General features: G+C 39.1%; 1 protein-coding gene across 1 annotated transcript in view; it reads right to left on the reverse strand.

The window, feature by feature from the left end:
* Window positions 1-14,620, reverse strand: part of dapk1 (death-associated protein kinase 1) — a 198,591-nt gene that overhangs the window by 31,677 nt on the left and 152,294 nt on the right. The window contains exons 19-20 of the mRNA XM_039758599.1: window positions 5,119-5,196; window positions 2,617-2,839 (exon numbers count right to left, since the gene is read on the reverse strand). Of these exons, the coding sequence (XP_039614533.1) occupies window positions 2,617-2,839; window positions 5,119-5,196 (301 nt within the window). The remainder of the gene's footprint in view (window positions 1-2,616; window positions 2,840-5,118; window positions 5,197-14,620) is intronic.

The raw sequence follows: 14,620 nt of genomic DNA on the forward strand, positions 1-14,620 counted from the left end.
AAGAAAGATAAACCACACAGGAACAGTAGCACTGCTTTGACACTGGGCGCTGCCAGTCTGCAAAACCGAGCGGAGAACTTGCGTATGACAGGGTATAAGCTACCGTGGAAATGTGTGTGGTGTGGGAGCCCCGGACACAGACAGGTAGACATGTTTAAGCGCCACCACACATTTATTTACAGTCCTAATATTTACAGTAATAAAACCCCCAAGGCTCCCCCAAAAGTCCAGACCTCGCACTCTAATGCCTCACTCTTAAGACTTAAGCCTCCACTCCTTCAATGCTCTCTACCTGTGGTCCCCAAAGCACCCAGGGCAGTCGCCCCCTCGTGGTCTGGAGGAGGCACAAGCCCTCCTCCAGTCCCCCTGGGCGTCCCGGCTGGGTACCACCCCAGCCGCGTGCCACAGTGGCTTTACATCAAGTTTAGGTTTTATACATCGCGATTTGAACGTGGAAACGTTCTTATGCAACATTTCTGTGCATACGAACCGTTTATACATGAGGCCCCAGATCTAAATCCAATAAAACACTTTTGGGATGTGGTAGAATGAGAAATTCATACCATGAATGTGCAGCTGGCAAATCAACAGAAGCTGTAGTCATGTCGACATTGACCAGAATCACAAAAGAATGTCATGAAGAACCAAGATTGTATTTTGAGACTAAAACAAGGCCATACTCAGTATTAGCTAGTATCTTTTTATATAATATGCTACTGTGGCTGTCCGTTTGTCTGTCCAGGATTTTAAATCACCTGTAGCTCGCAAACCGTTTGAACTATTGACCTAAAATTTGGTACACATATACTACATGACGTCTACTATCTGTTTTCATGGTGATGATGGACCTCCAAGGTTATTCCTCTTTTTATTTTATTGTAGAATCAACTCTCGGCAGCAGCCAGCAGGGCGGCCGTCCAGCACATGCATATGGGTGCCGTTATCATTCCCTTCCACCTTCACCGTCACTTCCCCTACTTCTTCAAATCTTAAATCATTCTTGAGGCAGATTGAAGACTTAAGTGCCAGCTTAAGTGAAAAATTAAGGAAAACATGCTAAGTAATTGCAACACAAACACTGACTTAATCAGTTTTAACGTGAAAAGATGCCGGTGAAAGAAGAGAAGAAGCGGGCCGCTAGGGTGGACAAAAGAAGAGCTGCTCAGGAAGCAGCAAGCGCATCAACCTCTGAGCAAACAAATGCTACACATACAGACAAAAGAGTATGAAAACTATGAATGCTCAAGTCAAGTGCATTCACTGCATGTTATTGTGTAGTGCGCTGTTACTGGCTAATGATAATTTGCTCAGTGACTGTATGTTCTGTTAGTCTTACATGGTAATTTTCTCCATTTGACTTATTACTTTATTTCTAATGTACAGTACTGTTCTTTTGATTTTGACATCTCAAATCGGCAGTTATGTACCGTATATACAGTTATTTGAAAAATTAAGTAAATCCCATGAAAATGTATCTGTTCAATATATTTGATCTTCATTTTGAAAACACTGATAAAGGACAGCTAGTTTAACAAATAATAATGAAAGTTAATTTTAGCAACCATTTTTTCAACAATAAGTATGTATTTATCTCTATGAAGTACGTAATTTTTGAGTGCCTTTTTTTTTTTTTAAAAACAAGTACTGCCCACTTCGTGAACCCCTGCAGTATTCCAAATAGGGTTACGATCTTGGCTTTGGCTTGGTTACTTCATAACCATATACTTATTTTTCTCCAGTTCTTTTTGTGGATTTGCTTGAATGATTTATGTGACGGTCCACTTAAGGTTAAAGCTTTATCTTTTGACAGATGGCTTCAAATTCTCCTCAGTTACTATGTGTTACTATTTGGAATTCATGGTTGACTCTGTAATGACAAGATTTTCAAGTTCTGAGGCAGAAAAGTGGACAAAAATAATAAAACACTATTATGCTTTACCAGTTTGTATGTGGGTTCCTCTGGTCAAAGGTAGGATTTGTCTTTTGCCAAACATGACATCTGGCATTGTGATCAAACAGCTCTACCTCTTACTCATCTGTCCAGAGTGTATTGTTACAAAAGTCCAGTTCTTCACCTAGATCTTCTCTGACAAACTTCAGTTGTACATCTATATTCATTTTTTGACAGAATTCTTCAGCCAAACCTAATATATAGGGCAAAACCATGCAGTCTTTTTTGGATGGCCGAAACATGCTCTTTGACCCTGACTACAGCAACACTTGCCAGTAAACACCTTGATATTATCCTGTAGCATCTTTTTTAAGCTCTTGGGCTGAATTTGGTGAAATCACCCGGTGTGGATAGGTTGCCAGTGGCTTGAGATTTTCTGCTCTTAATTTTAGGAACTTGATGCAATTATAATAATGTTGATTCAAATGGTAGAAATGTGGGCAAAACTGGATTATTTTCCCAATATTATTTTATAAAATAAGTCAACTGTTATTTAACAATATTGCAAAAGTAACAGTCAAACATTTCTGTTTATCTAAAAATGTAAAAAGATACATAAAAGTACACTTTTTCACATCAATGCAACACTGTAAAGTGAACTATTTTAAAAACCACAAGAAAAGTGCTTTATATAATAAAGTTTGATTTAGGTAGTACAACTTTACCTGAGGACTTTGAAGAAAGCGGGGAAAGTGGAAATCTTGAAGAATTTGTTGAGGATAGTCTTGGCCGACGTCTCCTGAAAAAGCTTCTTAAAAGGCCACATTTAAGAGACTCAATAAGAGTTGTTTTTCCTGAACCAGAATGACCAAATAACTTCACTTTAATTTTTGGTTGCAGATTCTGAGTATGTCTAAGCTGCTGGATATATATTCCTTTATGTGAATCCTGCAAAAACATATTATTAAAATACCCTTTAAAAAAGCTTGGTAAATACATATTTATGAATGCATAACAGTACTAATGTATGCATCTATAAACAAAAACAAGTCAAGTCTGTATCACAAATGTTAAAGCAGAATGACATTTTTTAGGCTTATACAAAGAAATGAATATAGAAAATTAATACATGGAGGTAAATGTCTATATCTGGTCAATTTGGCCACATGTGGGCCAAAATCAACCTCCAAGTGGCCCAGGCCGTTGTCCCAGCAGAAATGCAAAGAGAAACCAAGAAAAACACTTTGCGAGCTTCATAAATTCTTACAGTAGTACAGAGCATGAATGTAAAACTATGCATAGCAAAATTGCTAGAAAGTCCTAGCAACGTGACAGCTATTTGTGGCATTTGACTACATATTGAATGATTTTATAATCAATTGTGTGCCGAGTCTTAGTTGTATTCCACTTTCACCAAGAGAGTGCGTGAACATCGGTTTTTGCAAATTAATTTAATTGTTACTTCAATGAGAGCCTCGTTACTGACAAGCATGGTTTCTGGACTTTTCTTCATACGAGTGGTTGGCCCTCCACTCACACGCTTTAATCTTGTGAATCCCTGGCTGTTACAAAGATAATTATCCATTTGCATTTGAAAGCAAACAACGAATTAGGAAGACTGCATCTGATGAAAACATGCAAAAAGTTTGGAATTTTCTTTAAAACTCAATCAAATTAAGCACTAATTGCTTTGCAGGACTACAGAACTTTTTTGAAGAATGTGGAGCTTGTTAACTGGCAGTTGATATTCTTCAATTTTGGAAATTCTGTGTTTGTAGTTTTAAACTATCAAGTACACTATTATATAGTACAGTACACCTATGCACGTAGCACAATAGTAGCACTGCTGATGGGTTTGGGTCCCGGGTCCTCCCTGCATGGAGTTTACAATGCGCTCTGACTTGTGAGTAAAGCATTACATAAATGTAAAAAATTATTATTATTATACTTGACAATTTGTCAATTTCAATATTATGTTTTTTCACCATATAAACAAAAAATGCGGCGCTATGACTCTAGGCCTCTATATACCTTCACAGTACCTCAGACTTGACTTAAACGCAACATATGCATACTATCACCTTATTGTTTACAAAAAAGGCAATGCTAATCACACATGTGGTGATTTAAAGCGAATCTATGTTACCTCAGCGTGTAGTAGAATTTGTATTCAGGTGTGTTAGTTACTGCTATCATTTTTAGGGGCTTGCACAAGCGTTGATAGTTTTTTTTTTTTTATTCTGTTAAATGCACTTTGTGGTGCACCTTGTGTCATATACTGTATGACCAAAACATTTATTTCATTTCAAAAGGGAAAAGCATATACTATATACTATACTATACACTATTTTGTTTTTATGCACTTTGAGAAGTGCCTAGGTCAGATATGACCAAAATGTTTTTCATTTCAAAATTGGAAAAAAAGTATTGCTACTACCTCAGATTCTGTTCATAGCTTTTTTTTATTGCATTTTTAAGCAGCTTTTGATGTGCCTGTGTCAGATGTGACCAAATTTAAAAGGGACACTTGTTTTTCCATACATTAATTTGTGATAGATTAAAATTTGTCATTACCTGCTGCTTATTGGCCACTGAAAATGTTTGGCCCAGCTAAATTTCTTGGTTTGAAAATTTGGCCCAACTGAATTTGTAACTAAGCAGCCCTGGTCTAAAACAATATAGGAGGAAAATAAACATGCACAACAGGTGAGGTGATTGACAGGTTTGTTTGAAATTTCAAACTTTTGGACTCTATCACTTGCACAATGCAATTATAACGTTGAACATCTTTACTTACAAAGTTTTTGAAGGAACCAGTGGTGAAAAGGAATTTAGAGGACAAAATATAACAAAAATAGGATACTATGCACTAACAAACATTACTTCTTAGTGGTAATGCATTGCATGTTGATTGGGCACGCAATAAAGAACACCTCTGTAACGACAATATAAATACTATTCACTTCTGGGACAACTAAAAACAATAGATCAAAGGAAAAATATTCAACACCTCTCACTATTTTGTCTCATGAAAAGAGACAAGTGTTACATTCTTACAGTAATGAATTTATTTTATTAGTATTAATGTGTTTTCTCTTTTTATGCAACAGAATTACACTTAATTTTACAAAAATATATTATAATAAAATCAATTTTATATTAAAAATGAATTAATGGATAATTTTACCAGTTATTTAACTTAGCACATATATATTTTTAAATGTAACCTTTTTAAGTTTTCCAAGCAAGATTGCAATGTGGTCATGATGCTCATTCCTTGCCAAATCTTCTGCTGTTTTTCCATCCTGTTCAAGACATGAACAAAATTATGAGATTATGATAAAAAAGTCTCATGTTTCAGTGGTAGACTGTACAAGTCGTTTTCTTTTGTATGCATGTAATACAAAATTTTATGCTTGGTAAGGTCCTGGATCACAACAGATCTTTAGGCAAGATACTTCATTTAAAGGTCACAAAATTAAGGTACAGTGGAACCTCGAAGGATTGTATTTAAATACAATTAATCCGTTCCAGACCGTACAAACAGTATGTAAATATATTTTTTTAAAGATTTTTAAGCACAAAAATAGTTAATTATACCATAGAATGCACAGTGTAATAGTAAACTAAATGTAAAAACATTGAATAACACCGAGAAAACCTTGAACAGAGAAAAGTAACATTGTAAGAATTCACGATATAGCCTTACGAACCGATCGCTGTAAACACTTTTAATGAGTTTTAAGCACAGGGAAAAACATGAACATTTGAAAAAAACGTAATTTAATAAATAACAAGGAAAGTAACATTGCAACAATGCATGCTACGAACCGATCGCTGTAAACTAAGTGAAGTGGAGGTTAAAATCCAATAGCAAAAAGTCTTCATTAAATACGAGGTTAAAACAATGCTCGAATCAACCTCTCTAAAAACAAGCCTGGTGCATTCTTTAACTGCCTTCACAGCCTTACGCAGCTAGCCCTCTCTCTCTCAATGCACATGGAGAAACTGAACACGTGCGGAAATCATCACCGCGTACGAACAAGTGAACATCCACTTTACAGGGATTACTTTTTAATTTTATCCTAAGATTGCTGGAACTGAAATTTCTTATGAACCTGTGTTTTCATAGTATGTGTTGTGGGGTACAAAATCTGTAAATTTTGTTCTTTATTTTCATTTTATTTTGCTTAAGACAACAGATGAACTACATTCAGGACAAATCAAAGCATATCCTTTTCTCATTTGTACCTCACTTTTAAAATAGCTGTTCCAACAAAGAAAGGAAGACATGCTGGTGCCTAAGGTTATTGATTAGTTTATAACCTGGGCGTCTGGGGCAACAAATAGATAAACTATTTTACAGCCTGGTAAAGGAAGAAATACCTCAGGCAACATCAAAAAAAGTTTTATTGTTTGGGAAAACAGTGAATTCATTCATCATATTGAGAGCCAGCCAATTCAGAATATCTAACAATCACGTCTTGCAAAACCCCCTTGTAGAATTTAATAATAAAAATGCCTCATCTGAAGAGCGACAAAGGAGGGAGGAAGGAGGAGGAATGATTGTGTCAGGAAAAAGGAACAGAACGACATCAGAAGAGGGCGCCGGTAATGTGCAGCCATTTCCATCTGATCATCAGAAAAGCATCTCGTGAACAATGACAAGTGCTAGATCACAAGCCATTCTTGTCATCTTTTACTTTTTGTAACCTTTTTCTAAAGACTATATATATCCAGATTTTACTATCAGTGTGTATGCGTGTGTTAATCTTAAAGTGCAACAGTAGATCAACCCGGTAATGAATCTGAGGAGTACACTTACCCCTAGTAAAGGGTAAGAATAGGGAAATATCATGATAATACAGTATGTTTTAGGGAGATCACTTAAATAACCCTCAGTTTTATATAACTTACATACCCCTCTTATTTACTGAAAAAAAGTATAATCTGCAGGTTAAATTCTGGAAAATACAAAAGATGAAACACTGAATTGTTAAGAGTGACAATCTCTAACATTAGGATGTGCTTTTGTATGCGATATGATTCAAATACCTTTAATCTAAAAAATGTCTTGCCATTACCTTTGATTACAATTTTTGATTGTATTAAATATATTCGTTCATAATATAAGTAGGGATATGAATGTGTGCTATATTTAAATATTTAATATTTTTACATACAAAATCTAAAAACTTCAGAAAACAAAAAAACAAAACTAAGGTAATTCCATCAGGAAGATAAATAAGACAACAATTTTAATATTGCAATATTTAAGTAAAAAAAAAAAAAACTAAGTAAAGACCAAATTATTAGGTTTTTGAATTCTTTTAGACCTTAGTGTTACAAAGGATTCACTCTGAGACTCATTACACATGTATTTAAAAAAAAATCCAAATTGAGATAATATTATTCATAGACATTATGAATATAGCTGATAGATATATTTGGCATAAAGTGACTTAATAATGTTTGTAAAGTATAAATAATACCAAATCATAATGCTAAAATGCATGCGGCCCTGCAAGTGGTCCTCCAACTTGATGGGAAAACGTGGTGAATGGTGGCAGGATTGGCACTCCAACAACCGTAAAAACTTCCCACAGCTGTTTTCGGACCACTGTGGGAATAGCTCTGAAGCAGCCACCCACAGGAAGGCTGCTAGCATTATGAAGGGGATGGAGAAAAGCCCTTGGGAGCCTCATTCCAGGAAGAGTCGAAACCACTGGAGAACTAATGGGGTCAGGCCTGTTAGGGATCGAAACTGGTGTGGTGCTGAGGTGTCACCCGCTTCATTGCAGCACTCGGGTCTCAGTTTGAGGCGGCTCATCCATATAGGTGTGTGGAACATATTGTTTCACCAGCATGATGATCATCTTCCTGCAATGTCAGAGGAGCTTTGTAAACTCCGCCACTGACCTTGGTTTGGTCAGATCTCTGTAGGTGGGTACACTTTTTATTGGTCTGTTTACTATAATGGCTGTCATACTCCGGGAGAAGCTGTTGCTGAGGCAGACTAGCTCCTTATGATGGTGTCCAATGTTACTCCTTTCAACGAGTGTATTATAAGACTCAGATTACAGCACTTTCTGGGTGCTTTGTCTGTTGTCTCAGTGTATGCTCCAACCATGGTGAGTGATGTCTCGGCAAGGGAAACATTTTATTTGTAACTGCGCTTGGTGGTTGACAGGTGCCTGAAAGGTGACACTTTTCTGGTCTGGGGTGACTTCAGTGCAACCACTGACACTAACAGGCCTGGCTATGAGGACTGTGTAATTCCCTATGAGTCTTGTTGTTGCTAAGATCCAGCTTAGGTCCAATAGGCTACCACCTACTAGGAGAATGAAGCTGGAACTGGCTAGACTCTAAGAGCAGATTGTTTCTAATGGGTCTGCATGCAGTTTGTTTGAGGAACTTAGAGTTAGGTGTGACTGCTGATCCTAATGTGATGTGTGAGACCTTCAGTGACAAGACCCTGAAGGTTATTGATGGTTGTGTTGGTGTTGCTTGTGTTCCCAGAAGGAGGAATTTCATCTTGCACATGGCTTAATGTCCACTCCGGTCTGTACAAGGAACTGAAAAGGATGGCTGCGTACGCTCTGAGGGCAGATAAGTAGGCGTTTGTTAGAGGAATCCGTGAGCAAGTGACACACTATCTATGATCTCGTGACTCATGTCAAGCTGATGCTCCAATTAGCTGTGAATAACCCAATCTCACTGCAACTGCACAGGTGGTGAACCAGCTGAGGGTAGGGAAGGCTGCAACGGTCTGTGGTATCCAGGGTGAAGGCTGTACTCCTGGCATTGCAAGCAATCTTTGTATCATCCCAAATGACGGGAAAATGGGTCTTATCGTCCCAGTCTGAAAAGGGAAAGCTGATCGCCTGGATTGTGGCAACTACAGGGGGGATAACATTGCTCTTGGTGCCTAGTAAGGTCCTCGCTAAGGTCATCCTCAATTGGATCCATGGTCACTTGCTCACCTACCAGAGAACAGAGCAGTCTGGTTTTATGCCTAAGAAGTCTACCATCATCCACATCCTGGCACTGAGGGTTATCATAGAGTGCAAATGTGAATATTGGCAGAATTTCTTTGCAGCCTTTGTCGATTTTCATAAAGGATTCGGCTTTCAACTCAGCTGATCAAGCTGCCCTTTGGGACATCCTGAGACGTCATGGGATCCTGAAGTTGCTGGATATCATGGCCGGCTTGTACATTGGTACTATTAGTGCTGTGCAGAGTGGAGCCTCTTTGTTTTTCCTACGTGACTCTGCGGTACATCAGGGGTGTGTTTTTGCTCCTACTCTGTTCAATACTTGCATGGACTGGGTGTTTGGCAGGGTAGTTGGTTATCTGTTGGTGAAGATTCAGTGATCATGACTTTCCCGACGATGCTGTGATCTTCACAGAGTCAATGGAGGCTTTGTTCAGGGCTTTCGAGAGACAAAAGTGAGGAGTCTTAGTGTCGGGGCTTGTCAGTATCCTGGATAAAAACCAAGATCTAGTTCTTTAATGACTTCTTGGGCACAGCCATTAGCAGTGTGTCTCTCTGCATAGGAAATGTCGACCTTGAAAAGAGGTTTACTTACCTCGGCAGCGACATTCATGTCTCTGGTGACTCTTCCTATGAAGCCAGAAGACAGATTAGGAGAGCATGGGGGATGTTCATGAGGTTGGTGGAAAGGGGTGTGTGGGGCTCCTGATACAAGAGGACGAAGGTCCAGGTCTATACGGTTGCAAGACATGCACACTTATCCAGTAACCTGAGATGAGACCTGACTACTTCAGTACTGGGTCTCTTGGGTACCGCTGACCTGACTTTGTGTAAAATGAGCGGTTGTGCATGGAGTCCATGTGGCACGATTCCCCAAGGGTGATCTGGCTTGCAGGATCCTCATTGCTGAGGACCCGAGTGGCTGGACCAGGCCAAGGAAACACACAAATAGTACCTGGCTGCAGCAGATAAATGGTAATTTCAGGAGACTGGACCACATGTCTGCCTGGGGGGTTGCCAACTAGGATTCCGAGCTGTTTCATTGTTTGGTAGGTGCAGCAACGCACTTTACCAGTACATACTCCCAAACCTGACCTGATCTGAAATCATGTTGCCAGAGAAGAGCAACTCACATCTCTTGAACAGAAGACTAAGGCAAAACCAATATTCAATACTTTTGTAGCCGCAGAGCATTAAAGTAAACTTTTCATTAACATCAGTACTGTCTTAGGAGACATGGTAGAAAGAGCCCAGAAAAATGTTACTCAAGGTGTGTATATCTTTTTAAAGTTAAAACCGAGATTTTGCTAAGATGAATACATACTGTGCATTTGGCAATTTCAATTGCAGTAGAAATTGTGTTCTTTTTTAAAAAAGGCTAACTTTCTAACAGCAGCTCCCCTATGTACAGACAGCTGCGTGTTACTATGCCATCAAACACTCTTTTAGTTTGGCTCAACTATGCTAGATTAAAAAAAAAAAGTCATCTTACTGAGTCAGTCTCATCATTTAAATTGTAAACAAGTCATATTCAATAATGATAGGAGAAAATACCTAAAATAACTTTATATAGCTGATCTGTGTATTGATAGTATGTTATTTCTGCTCAGTTTTGTCAACCACTAAGAAGTAGTTTCCTTTGGATCCATGAGGTGACAGTTAAAGGGCTGCAAGTTGCCGGTCCTGGCATAAATAGCAGGCAAAAGGTGAAAAAGCAACACTGCCCAAAATAAAGCTAGCAAGTGCATCTAACAGACCAGTCAATTGTATTTAGCTAGTCTATGTACTGAAACAGTATTCTACTAACGTGCACTTGTGGGTAATAATGGTGGCCACTGACAATTGTATTTAGCAGACAACTGATCTGTTCTATCTGAAGAAATACCATGGCTCCAGCTTTCGTCCAGTCACTAGCATGAATTTCTCAAATTAACCAGCATCACAACACTAAACAAAATATTGTTAAACAGCTAAGTAAGTGTAAGTGAGTTACTTATAGTATTGTTGGGTTGTTCTGTGCTATATAATTCCAGTGTGCTTACTCATCAGGGGCCTCATGTATAAACGGTGCGTACACACAGAAATGTTGCGTAAGAACTTTTCCACGTTCAAATCGCGAAGTATAAAACCTACACTTGGCGTAAAGCCACGCACTTTTCCATGGTACCTTATACCTTGTCGTACTCAAGTTCTCCGCTCGGTTTTGCAGACTGGCGGCACCCAGCGTCAAAGCAGTGCTACTGTTCCTGTGTGATTACTCTTTTACTTTCCTGATGTGGCTTTATAAATACACTGAAACTAACCACATATTGTTTATTAGTGTAATGCATCTGATTGTAATTAACTTGTAAAAGTATAATGGTCCAGGGAATAGCCATAGTATTCCAGATACCATAACTGCTTTAGCGTTGTTACTCTCACTGGAGCTTCTTCTTCTTTCAGCTGCTCCCGTTAGGAGTTGCCACAGTGGATCATCTTTTACCATATTACTCTCACTGCACCATTCGGAGTATTTATATAACTGTATCTTGAGTGTGAATCACAGCAGCAGCTGATCGGAAAGAGAATTATTGGTATACAGCATCAAGCACACACTACCTCAGCCACGGCAAAACGTTTCAAAGCCTTTCCTGTACGGACCTCACGGTTCAGAAACTGTTTCATCCCAAGAATTAAAAACACAATCAATTGCTCCTTGTAGAACTGTTTGTACTTATAAGTACAATTACCCCACTGTAAACTTGCACTACAGTTATAATATTGCACAACCTGAGCCACTTGATAAAGCGCATATTTACATATGATGATGATATAATTTTTAAGATGAAATGCAGCAAAATATGTTTATTATATTATACAGGTAAAACTTTAACTTCATTTAAATAATCTATATTCTTCACTGGGACTGGCGTGAAGGATAGAATAATTAAACATGTACTACGAAGATAGTTCAATGTTCCTTAAACGTTTTGAAGAAACAGCGCTCTAAGCTTACAGATGGCTTAACATCTATTACAGAGCTGGTCGTGTGCCAATCGGTTACTTTGAGAAAGAAAAGCAAGGACTGCAGGGGCAGCCATGCCAATATATATTGAATATAAAACAGAAACAGAAAATAATGACACAGCTAAAAACGCAGCAGCAAATTTCAACAAAAGTTAAACGCTTGTGTCATGAGCACGAGCTGGCTACGCAGTGTCCGCAACGGATGTGGCCATCCACCGTGCATAAGATACCATATTGACATTGGCGGGCAAATAAGCCACCGATTCTTTCTCTGTCCAGGGCCGCCCATGAGTACTGCTGCAATAAATAATTTCATCAAAGGTCGCGCACAATCACTGTGCTGTGAAACCCATGTTTAATAACGTGCTTTAACTCCTATCATCATGAAAATGATATCACGTACACATTTCAGTATTTTAGTTAGAGAGTCAGAGAGCTGTAATATCACGAATGTAATGGATTCTGTGTCAATGCAAGTAGTGATTCACACACACACATAGAGCACATAGAAGATCACATACAATACAAAGCATTTAACGTGCTACTTTAATTACGAGGTGATTTGAGAAACTGGTTAATTGAAAGATTTTATGACGTTTATGATTTTCTACTTTAATGACAAAATAAACTATATGATTAAAGTGGAAATTTCGAGATTGAAGTTGACATTTCGTGCTTTTTTCCCCACTGTGTGCCTTTTATTTTCTCTGTACCCTAATAAGCTTTCAAATGACACTCAGGCGGTGGGCTACAACTCGCCTTTTCACGGCGACTTTGATATCTGAGCTTTCAAGTTTCTCCAACACGCTATGTCACTCAAACAACTTCCTTTTGTTGATTATACCACGGTTTAATTAAACAAATAGTATGTTTTTCCTTTGCCTCCACTTGATATTCGCTGAAATTCTTATATTTCCCCCGTGCTTTTTCTATTGTCTTTTCACAGAAGGCTGAGCTTAAGGGCGATTTATATTGATTTGCATATTCAAAGAGGTGTAATTCTGGGAGGAGCTGAGGCGGGACATAAGGTGCGTGCACGAGCGTTACTTTTCACACTGACCGGGATTTATGTAGCGGAAGAATGTGGAAGTTGGAGTACACATAGATTCCTGAATCTGGATTTTTCTGTGTGTAAGCACATTCCGGCTTTTGTGTTTATGTCATGTTATAGTGCAAATTCTATGCACAGCGTTATACATGAGGCCCCAGGTGTTTATGCATTGAGCTAATGCACTTATGGAACATAGTCTGGATTTTACACAAAATGAACACCCATTATCTCAAAATTTTGGGTGACATACTGCCAAGCACAAGGAAATTTTGACCGATACTTGGAGGAACCTTCTTTCGCTGAATGTGGTGCAGCTGCAGCCATCATTAGCCTATTCAAAAATAGTACACAGAGTGGGTGGGGCAGGGATGAGTAGCCAATTAAAAAAAATACAATTCGATTAAAACTTTTAGTCAATCACATTGACTGATCATGGCAGCCTTACTGAACATTAAAAAAAAATATTTAAAAGCAAAATATGAAAAACAAATGTCAAGTGTTTATGTCAAAACAATGACAAAGTTTAAAAGTACCTATCTGTATATTGCACCAGCAAATGGATTTACATGTGTTTTAATAATCCAATTATTCACAGAAACCATTTACTAAAATGCCTTGTAAAACCCTTGTTCTGGTTAGAGAAACCAGGATAACACATGTAGATTTCTCTGCAAGTAACCCAGTGTAAGATATGGCCGGCCATGTACCCCGGCCAATACCCCCAAGCCGCCAGGTGGAGCCCTCCTTGCAGCATGGAGGTCCCCAGAAGACCAGCAGGGCATTATGGACCATGTAGTTTTGTGCACCGCCCTGCTGGATGCCATGGGGCCACGAGAGGGAGCTGCAGGGAGGACCGAAGAATTCTTCATGCCCTATGACCCGGAAGTTCGTCATAGGAAGAGCGACGGCTTCCGGGTGAGAAACATTATTTACCCTGACCCGGAAGGAATAAGGACTTGTGGACTGTTGGGAAGGAACACCTCCGGGTCAGGGAATATAAAAGGACTGTGGGGGCTCCCAGACGATGAGCTGAGTTGGGAGGCAGGGTGGCTAAGCGTCTGGGAGTGGAGGATTTGTCATTGTTCATTGTTTATTGGTATATTTGGGAGTAGAGGGTGCTTTGTGCACATTATTGATATAATAAATATCATTATTGGACTTTTACCTAGTGTCTGACGTGGTGTCTGAGGGTGCAAGGGTGCGAGAAGCATCTTATTCTGTTACAGTTGGCGTAGCTCGGCAGGATTCTCTGGCCGTCAGTTTGGCAGAGGACCTGTATTTAAAAATTTTACTGTGGACAAAATACCCCGGGAAGACAGCGTCACAACACACACAGGAAAATCGCCAGAAACCTCACCTTTTTTTCAAGTCTATAATGGGAAAAAAGAAGACAAAACAGGGCAACAACACCAGCGGAAGTTCCATGTTCGTCATGGCCGACACTCGGGATGAGCGACAGGGCGACTACACGGATCGGGAGAGGACTCCGGACGAAGAAACCTACAACGAGGTATGTGCTGCAAACGTAGATAATTTATTTAAAATTTCTCATTTCGTACCATGCACATACCTCGGAAAAGATCATCCGGAGGTTCTGCGGGATGCAGGAGAATCTCCCGAAGATAGTGTGGCGCTTTTATGCGGGCAGACGGACAACGAAAAGGACTTCCGCATTAC

This window comes from Polypterus senegalus, chromosome 7, assembly GCF_016835505.1.
Source record: "Polypterus senegalus isolate Bchr_013 chromosome 7, ASM1683550v1, whole genome shotgun sequence".
NCBI lineage: Eukaryota > Metazoa > Chordata > Cladistia > Polypteriformes > Polypteridae > Polypterus > Polypterus senegalus.